The 9,918-nt window shown below is 45.7% G+C and overlaps 2 protein-coding genes across 7 annotated transcripts in view; both read right to left on the bottom strand.

Moving 5' to 3' along the window:
* The window catches only part of LOC115152793 (FERM domain-containing protein 6), a 40,840-nt gene extending 39,019 nt beyond the window's left edge, over window positions 1-1,821 (bottom strand). Inside the window, exon 1 of one of the 3 annotated variants that reach the window (XM_029697593.1) lies at window positions 1,608-1,821. The gene's annotated coding sequence lies outside the window, so the exon portion shown is untranslated. The remainder of the gene's footprint in view (window positions 1-1,607) is intronic. The other 2 variants (XM_029697595.1, XM_029697594.1) reach the window with 2 other exon arrangements.
* A 2,346-nt stretch (window positions 1,822-4,167) lies between these two features.
* The window catches only part of LOC115152792 (protein FAM135A), a 51,529-nt gene continuing 45,778 nt past the window's right edge, over window positions 4,168-9,918 (bottom strand). For all 4 annotated transcript variants that reach the window (XM_029697591.1, XM_029697589.1, XM_029697590.1 and 1 more), the window contains 4 exons: window positions 8,459-8,610; window positions 7,271-7,381; window positions 6,996-7,109; window positions 4,168-6,181 (listed from right to left, as the gene is read on the bottom strand). In XM_029697591.1, the coding sequence (XP_029553451.1) occupies window positions 5,976-6,181; window positions 6,996-7,109; window positions 7,271-7,381; window positions 8,459-8,610 (583 nt within the window). In that variant the 3' untranslated portion in view covers window positions 4,168-5,975. The remainder of the gene's footprint in view (window positions 6,182-6,995; window positions 7,110-7,270; window positions 7,382-8,458; window positions 8,611-9,918) is intronic.

Below are 9,918 nucleotides of genomic sequence, written 5' to 3'. Positions count from 1 at the left end.
GTAACAGTCCCGTTATTTTATCTTTGAACCGCTTCATGTCTGCCACATGTTGGGTCGCGCACACATTTTTCAGACAGGAGAAGTGAGCTGCATCACCACCGGCGAGTTGCGTCTCCCACAATGACAGCTTCAACTTGAAAGAACGTATGCTGTCATAATACTGCGTGACGACTTTGTTGCGCCCTTGCAGCTGTTTATTCAAGTTATTCAGGTGCTCTGTAACATCCACCATAAATGCAAGGTCCTGCATCCATTCTGCGGAATTAAATTCTAACACTGGTTTGCCCTTTTCTTCCATGAACTGTTCAATTTCTTCTCGTAAATCAAAGAAACGCCTAAGCACAGCACCTTGGCTTAACCATCTTACCTCAGTGTGGTATGGCAGGCCATAGATGTGGTCTTTCTCTCTGAGAAGGCTGTCAAACTGACGGTGATTCAGGCTTCTGGATCGGATGAAATTAACAGTTTGGATGACCACCTTCATGACGTTATCCATCTTTAATGACTTGCAACACAAAGCCTCCTGGTGCAAAATACAGTGAAAAGTCCAAAAATCACGTCCTCCATTTGCAGATTGCACTTTCTCTCTGAACTTTGTCACAACGCCTGCTTTTTTCCCGATCATTGCGGGCGCACCATCTGTAGCCAGGCTGACAGCGCGGGACCAGTCCACTCCGACCCTGTCCAGCGCGCCGACGAGTGCGGTGAAAATATCAGCTGCTGTCGTTGTATCTGTCATCGGCACCAACTCCATGAACTCCTCGGTGACGGTCAATGTGTCATCAACTCCGCGGATGAAAATGGCCAGTTGTGCAACATCTGTAATGTCCGTGCTTTCATCAATTGCAACTGAAAACCCAATAAATGACTTTACTTTTTGCTTCAACTGGCTGTCCAAATCCACTGAAAGATCGGAAATCCTGTCTGCAACTGTGTTTCTTGTCAGGCTGATATTTGCAAAAGCCTGGCGCTTTTCAGGGCACACAATCTCCGCTGCCTTCATCATGCATGTTTTTACAAATTCACCCTCACTAAATGGTTTTGAAGCCACTGCGATTTCATTAGCAATGAGATAGCTAGCTTTCACTGCAGCGTCACTGATGTCTCGGCTGTGAGTAAACACAGACTGCTGTTTCTTCAGACCCGCCAGACCCGCGTCCACTTTTCTCTTTTTTGACAGAGACATATTGGGGCAATGAGGGTGCCAAAGCAAATAATGTTAAAAGTAGAAGTCGTAATAAATATCGCGGGCAAAACAAAGTAGCTCATCCGGACTGGCTGCACTTGCTTGACCTACTTGCTCTGCTCCGGTATAAACAGTTTGCTTGCTTAACACAATTGCTATTGCGCCATCCAGTGGATGCAATTGGAACAGCAGTTTATTTTGAGAAATTGCAGCTCATTTTTATACTTTACAAAATCATCTCGCGGGCCGGATTAAACCCCTTTGCGGGCCTGATCCGGCCCGCGGGCCGGACGTTTGACACCCCTGCGTTAAACGCATCATGAACACACATAAACAAAAACATTAACGCGGAATAGAAGAGCAACAAGTGCTTGCATGTTATGCCAATCGCCGCCCTAAATAGTTGAAAAATAACACTTACCGACAGATGAAACCAGCAAACACCTGAATATCTTAAACAAAACGATGTTGTTGAGGTTATCCAGACATAGAAATGAGACAAATTATCCCTGAAATAACGGGACGTAGTTTGAGAGTTTTGACGGACAGTGAAACAGTAGGTGATGTTGAAAAACTTTCAAGACGCTCGTCGCTGAGCCAGACGTTACACGCTGGACTGGACCAACTGCAATGAACCGAAGGGGTGTGTGTTTTACCTCAGTCTAGTATGAAATGTCGTTTTCTCACCGACAACTATATGGTCTATATTTCGCAATTAATAGAACAAATTCGTATTTACAATGACGGTCTATATACTTGTAACAATGTACTTTCTCATACTGACATAACGTCCATGTTAATCAACTAGGTTTGATATTCAATATTCGAATCAAACTTTATTTGTCACATGCGCCGAATACAAGTGTAGAACTTTAGATCTTACGGTAAAATGCTTACTTACAAGCCCTTAACCAACAGTGCAGTTCAAGAAGAGTTAAGAAAATATCTACCAAATAAACTAATGTAAAAAATAGTAGAAAGTAACAGAATAAAATAACAATAACGAGGCTATAAACAGGGAGGTACAGGTCTGTTGAGGTCATTTGTACATGTAGGTAGGGGTGAAGTGACTATGCATATTGCTATTACATTTGTGTTTGGTTCAATAGGTGAGTTGAGTGTGAAACCAGGATATCCTAAAGTACACCGCATGGAATGACTCGCTATAATTTATTGGTCACGTTTTTATTGCATGGTAACCTGGATGATTCAGCATGATTGACATCATGCTAATTTCATTACTCACCACTATAATATGCTAATATAGCCCATCAACGTGAGAAAATATTTTTTAGAAATATTTAATGGTAATTATAAATTAGATATTCTTAGAATCCAATTAATCAAATTGAAATGGAAAACAAGTCTAAAATTTGCCTCCCTAATTTAAATTATATGAGAATGTATTTTCTAATTTGATGTTGAAAAATTAAGGAAGTCTAACCTTCCCTGAACTAAAAAGACAACCTTGTATCTCCACCATGTCCTATGAGCTAGCCATGCTGCATTCAGTTTCAAGCCTCATTAATTGTCTGGGTAAATAATCCAGGGAATGCAACAATAATGAATGTTTGAGCCAGTCTGGCAGGGTTTACTCCAATAAGAGGCAGATTACCCAGATTAGCATTAGTTCATATGAGATTATAGCTAATTAGGTCCACAGTCTAAGACCATACTGCTGTCTCCATATCAACCTGTTGATTTATATTGTTATCTAGTTTAGCTAATGGTTGTGATTAGATTTTCTAACAGATGCTTTAATGGTATAGGAGGGTTTCGAGGACACAGATTAAGGCTAGTCTTGAACTAATAGGTAATTTCAAGGGATATTCTCTGGAGTTAGATTACATGTTTAAGCAGTTGCTACTTTCCTGACAATCATCTGACACATATATACTACATAACACCTGTCTGAGAGAAAGAAAACAGCCCCAGTCCTCTTATCAAGCCTTAATTAGACTGTGTGAGATGTTTAACAACTTTGCAGTCTGCTGGTAGACAGGATGTGTAAAAGAGGGTTTGTAAGGCCATGGATGGATAAACTGCCCCCAGGACTGTGATCTCTGGACAGTACTGTTGACAGACTCACACCTGGTGTTGTTGTATTTGGTTTCCCTGGCCCTGTTGACCTTTCCTTCAAGTCAAGAAAAGATGGCCATCCATTGTCTACTTCCCGTCATCTCAGGGGGAGATGAGCCTAATAACACCGTCACCCCTCATCTATCGCCCTCTGACCCCTACACCCCCACTCCTCTTTCTTGCAGTCAGCTAAACATAGTTTAGTCCCTTTGGAGGACTGTCTCATTTAGGAACACATTACGTCATCCCACAATGCCCCTCTGCTCTCTGAAAGGGGGCGTCGAGAGAGGAGAGACTGGGGTAAAAGGGGAGGCGTTTGTGTGGTGAGTGTGTGTGGAGAGGGAGGTCAATTGGGGCTCCATTGTGTTACCATGGGCGACAACATTCCTAAAATCAGCTGGTTGCAACAGGCTTTTATAATTTACTCCAAACAGGGGCAAGGGAGAGGGGTAAACTAGGCTTGTAGACACTGAATAAATGGGATAGCCTACTAAAAAATGTCCATTCACACATTCCTAGGACGGTTGACTGTCATTTGTTTTACACCACAACCTCAAATAATGAGGTAATCCCAAATCCATCAAACATTTCAACCAGAGACACTTTATTTGATGGCGGAATAAAATTGCCTTATTTGTTTTTAGCCTACTCCATTGCCATTTCATTGTCAGCCATCTTGCCGTTGGCATGACAGTTCAATAAGGAGTTGGCAAGAGAGCAGACCCAGACTGGGATCCAGGCTCGTCCTTTTCAAGTCTAGATAACCTTTTCATCCAGTTTTTTCTCTGGCAGGGAAAGGTGATCATCTTGCAGTGGAATCCACATACACTGCCATCTAGTCAAACATTTGGGTTCTTAACTTTCAACCAAATTGCATAAATGAGCAAAAAAAGACCAACAAATATTTATAATACATTTATTTAATGGTAAAGAGTGCAATGATACAAACCATTTTCACAAAGAAATGAGAAGTTGATTTTATATCTAAAAACAATACTCATGTTAAAAACCATAAATAATACACCCACCCATCCATGACAACAAAACATAAATACTCTCCATGAACCAAGATATGTGCTATTCATAAGTACTGACTCTTGGCTACACCCCACCTTTACATCTGGGTCGTATTCATTTGGCACCAGGCGGAAGAAAACACAATCAAAACAGGGTTCTTCCCTACATGAACTTGTCCAATAAGCAAGGCTTTCTTTTCTTTCTGTTAGAAAACGTTTTGCTACGGTGAGCCCTAATGAACACGACCCTTCTGGCTATAACAGTTGAACAAGTTTATTTAAAACCCCTTGTAATAAAATGTTCTCATGCTTTAATCAAGCAAGGCTCGTATAATGTTCCCAACACCAGGTTGGGTTTAGTGTTGTGCACGATGCTGTAACGGCAAAGTAACAGCATACAGTATAAAACCTAGCTCTGGTCCATTGCGCAACGAGTTGTCTCTTCCCCTGTTCAGGAAGGCTCAGCGCCAACAACCTGCACCGAACGCCCTGGTCCAGAGCTACAGAAAACCGCAAAGCCTTATAAGTCCCAGGCTGCATTGTCCGAGTTACAATCAAATTGATTCCGTGAAGTTAGTTCGACTAGACTGGAAGCCTTTACCTTTGTAAAATGAAAAAATAACACAAATGAAAATTCTGATAGTAAAATATGTACTTAGTAAAAATGACCATCCTCAGTAGAAAATCTGGTTTTTATACAGTTGTGGTGCAAATTAATGCAAGAGTATAATAGTTTGACTTTACGACTAATTTGTTGTTGTTGAAGAAAATGCACCTTTTAAATAAAGGTGTGGACGATATGAGAAGATGAGTTCGCTCACCATTTTTAGCAGCTACATTTCCAGATCGGTATTGCAATCGTCTTAATAAATGAATGGTTTGAACAAAACCATGTGAAAATATAACAATTTCATAGATAAATAACACTGAAAAGACTACAATATGATAAGGAAAACCATCCCCCCACCACAAGTACATTCATAAAATCAACTTGAAATCATCCTTTGAAAAATGGAAGTAGAACAATAAAAATTAGGAACATTCACTAATAAACCGATAAAAAAATTAACTAAAAAAAAGAAAAATAAACACTGATATTAGAATTCTGACCTTCCATATGGAAGCAGATGCATCTATAAAACCATACGCGTCAACCAGATACAATATTGAGAACTGGGTTTTGGATGCAGTGAGGTAATATAAGCTACACATGATAGAAACAGCATCACTAGATTGATGGTCTAGTAATTCTATTCTATGTATGCTCCACGTTCACCTCTCTTCCCCTCTCCCTCCAGCCACAGGTTTTATTTGCTAGCCTGGTCCCAGATCAGTTTGTGCAGTCTTGTCAACTTCTATGGTCATTGGGTGGAGATGGGCAGAGATCTCACTTCAGCACCACTGACATGGTCTTAAATGTGTAAACTCCTTCCACCCGGTGACCTCCACAGGATACAATGCATACATTTTTTTGGCATGTCAATGACTATAGGAGTTGACCAAAACAGATATGGGACCATGTTATTGATTGGGAGGCCCCCATTCTCCCTCCTCCAGTCATTGATTTGATTGGGTGGCCACTTCTACTTCCTACTGAAAAAATGTCCCTCCGCTCCAGCCATTGGTTAGATTGGTAGAGCCCCACTCCCATCCCCCCTTCCAGCCATTGGTTGGATTCATAGACCCCTCCTCTCCTACTGAAAGAACTTCAGGCCTGCGACCAGGAAGAACTTCTCCAGGAAGATTTCCGAGTCGAGGACGGCGATGTGTGCTGCTCGGCCAATCAGGGAGTTGGCGGTGTTGGGCAGGGCGTGGATGACATCATAACGCACCAGGTTACAGTCTCTGTTCTGGAGCACCGGCAGCAACAGGTTCTCGATCATCTCTACATATACCGAACCTGGGAGAGGGGGAGGGAGAGAGGGAGGGAGAGAGGGAGAGAGGGGGAGAGATGGAGAGATGGAGAGATGGAGAGATGGAGAGATGGAGAGATGGAGAGATGGAGAGGGGGAGAGGGGGAGAGGGGGAGAGATGGAGAGATGGAGAGGGGGAGAGAGAGGGGGAGAGAGAGGGGGAGAGAGAGGGGGAGAGAGAGGGGGAGAGAGAGGGGGAGAGAGAGGGGGAGAGGGGGAGAGAGGGGGAGAGAGAGGGAGAGAGGGGGAGAGAGAGGGAGAGGGGGAGAGAGGGGGAGAGGGGGAGAGAGGGGGAGAGGGGGAGAGAGGGGGAGAGAGGGGGGAGAGGGGGAGAGAGGGGGAGAGGGGGAGAGAGAGGGAGAGAGGGAGAGGGGGAGAGATGGAGAGGGGGAGAGATGGAGAGGGGGAGTGAGAGGGAAAGTGAGAAAGAGGGAGGGGGAGTGCGAGAGGGGGAGAGGGCGAGAGACAGAAAGGGAGTAAAAGAGAAAAAGGGAGTGACAGAGAGAATAAGAAGAATAAACTCCATTTAGAAGCGTGTGCATACATTTTACATCTGGGTGGCCCGGGAATCAAACCCACAATCCTGGTGCTGCAAGGGCTCTAACCAACTGAGCCATACACGACAACAACCAATCAAATGTATTCATGAAGCCACTTCGACATCAACAGCCTAGCAAAGCCCCAACAGCAAGCAGCAGCAAGAGGAACCAGGCTATTGGTCCAGTAGCTTGTCTACACTGTGAACAAATGTCCTGTAGGACACATGTTTGTGGCCTGCTCTGATAAATATGTAGGGCCCACCTGTTTGTTTGTCCTTCAGGGCCGTCTTACACATCTCTATCCTGGCTGAGTGATAGGGGACGTAACGATCCTGCAGAGAGCCCACTAACACCACGTTCCTGAAGTGATGAAGACCTGCCACAACACATTGACACAGCACACCTGTTATTCATGGAACAATAGACAGCAAGCTTCATTTAAATGCCCAGCAGAACAGATGGATACCAGGCGTTAACAATGTAACAAATCGCACTGTAAAAAACAACAACAAATGATCTTTACTCTGCTCAACTCACCAGATTTCTTGCTCAGCTTGTAGAGGAAGGTCTGTCTGGGATCAGAGTGGTCTCTGCAGGTCAGCTGGAGCAGGGAGCCAGACTTCTTCCACTTCTGCATGAACCACAGGCCTGGAGGGAGGAAGGAGGAGGAATACAGGGGTTAAAGACTGACTAAATCAACCAGGGAGAGGAAGACTTGTTTCCTTGACTGAGCGTAGCACACTGCCGTAGTTAAAAGGAAATATTCCTTCAACATTTTCACCGTACACTTTCCTGGAATAGTATTCATCATTTTATTTATTTGAAATTGTAAGTTAGGAGCTTTTAAAATGGAATGTTGTATCCTGTGTTTTTAAAGTATTGTCTAAATGTCTCCTCCGCTTCCTCCTGCATGCATTGTAGCCTGCCTCAGCCTCACCACTGAGCACCACATCCCTGTCTGGCTCAGTAACCTCCTCTCTGTAAAGCACAGTTACTACAAATTAGGAACCTATTTAAATGATCCGTTTAAATGTTAGCTTCTGACATCATCCTTCTAACTGGCTAAGTACTACTAGCCAGAGCCCTTCAGCTTTACTGCAATAGAAGTCTCTGCAGGCAGCTAGCCACCTGACTGACTGACATAGCCCATCTATAAGTGACTATCAGTTGTCACACTCATTCTCATAGAGTGGGTTTTTGCTTGTTTGGTGGATGTCTGTAGTCACGGGACGGTTTTAAAACTGCCTTTTGTACGGCATCTCGCAAACACATTGCGAGCATGAACTAAATAAATCTAATAAGGCAGGATATTTGTCAGATTCTTCAAAATCCCAACTGGTGGCCAGTGGGCCGAATTTGGCCCATGGATGGTTTTATTTGCCCCCCCCCCCATTTTTCTGAGCAAAAATAAATAAATACAAATTGTGTGAGGAATTTTCATCGTTGGACATAAAAGATGCTAAAAACACCAGGAAAACAGCTCCAAATGAAGTGAATTGAAGAAATCTGTTCAAGTATTCCCACGCATAAAACAGACACGATCTTATACAAATATAAGCAAGGTTTGAAACTGCTGTGTTTTAGTCAAACATTATATTTGGGCTTCTTGCGGTCAATTTGCATATTATTTCTAATTGTTCCGGCACTCCAGAGAAGAAAGAAATCGGTCCCTGGCTGAATCTAGGTGATGATCCCTGCTGTAGAGGGTATAGTGTAGAGAGATACCTGTGTTGACCAGAGCAGAGCTGTTGTACAGGGTACCCAGGTGAGGTCCAGACAGAGAGAGGAAGGTGTGAAGTCTGCTCAGGTAACATTTAAACCTGGGTCTGGTCAGTACTGAACGAACTATCAGGTTCCCCAGGGAGTGGCCTACGAAGCTGAGAAACAGAGAATATAGATACAGCTCAGAGATCACGCAGGAGCTCAAATCAAACAAGGCAACAGTAAACATGTCGTCCCCCATGAATGACGCAGCCCCCCTATAGCTTGGGCCAATCAGTGTCCTTTTGTAAATGCTGGATCTCTATGGCAAGATGCATCATTCACCCAAGTTTCCTCAGAATTGGTCCAGTGGTTTCTGAGATTTCATGAGGGACTAATGTATTAAAGGACCGAGACAGATCCCCTCCCCGATTTCATGGTGGGGGACAATTAAATATGTCTGATGTGGAGAGCACTGTTATACAACAGGGGGCATCTCAATAGTATTAAGCTGATTCAACTTCTTGTCTTCTTTCCTCCATCTGCACTGATGGAAAAGGGGCGACTGGCTGGACAGTGGGAACGGGGGTGACTGGCTGGACAGTGGGAACGGGGGTGACTGGCTGGACAGTGGGAACGGGGGTGACTGGCTGGACAGTGGGAACGGGGTGACTGACTGGACAGTGGGAACGGGGTGACTGACTGGACAGTGGGAACGGGGTGACTGACTGGACAGTGGGAACGGGGTGCCTGGCTGGACAGTGGGAACGGGGGTGACTGGCTGGACAGTGGGAACGGGGGTGACTGGCTGGACAGTGGGAACGGGGGTGACTGGCTGGACAGTGGGAACGGGGGTGACTGGCTGGACAGTGGGAACGGGGGTGACTGGCTGGACAGTGGGAACGGGGGTGACTGGCTGGACAGTGGGAACGGGGGTGACTGGCTGGACAGTGGGAACGGGGGTGACTGGCTGGACAGTGGGAACGGGGGGGACGGCTGGACGGGGGGAACGGGGGGTGACTGGCTGGACAGTGGGAACGGGGGTGACTGGCTGGACAGTGGGAACGGGGGGGACTGGCTGGACAGTGGGAACGGGGGTGACTGGCTGGACAGTGGGAACGGGGGTGACTGGCTGGACAGTGGGAACGGGGTGACTGGCTGGACAGTGGGAAAGGGGGGTGACTGGCTGGACAGTGGGAACGGGGGCGACTGGCTGGACAGTGGGGAAAGGGGGTGACTGGCTGGACAGTGGGAACGGGGGCGACTGGCTGGACAGTGGGAAAGGGGGTGACTGGCTGGACAGTGGGAACGGGGGCGACTGGCTGGACAGTGGGAAAGGGGGTGACTGGCTGGACAGTGGGAACGGGGGCGACTGGCTGGACAGTGGGAAAGGGGGTGACTGGCTGGACAGTGGGAACGGGGTGACTGGCTGGACAGTGGGAACGGGGTGACTGGCTGGACAGTGGGAAAGGGGGTGACTGGCT

The sequence above is a fragment of the Salmo trutta genome, chromosome 18, assembly GCF_901001165.1.
Source record: "Salmo trutta chromosome 18, fSalTru1.1, whole genome shotgun sequence".
Classification (NCBI taxonomy): Eukaryota; Metazoa; Chordata; class Actinopteri; order Salmoniformes; family Salmonidae; genus Salmo; species Salmo trutta.
This window is presented reverse-complemented; position numbering and strand designations above follow the sequence as displayed.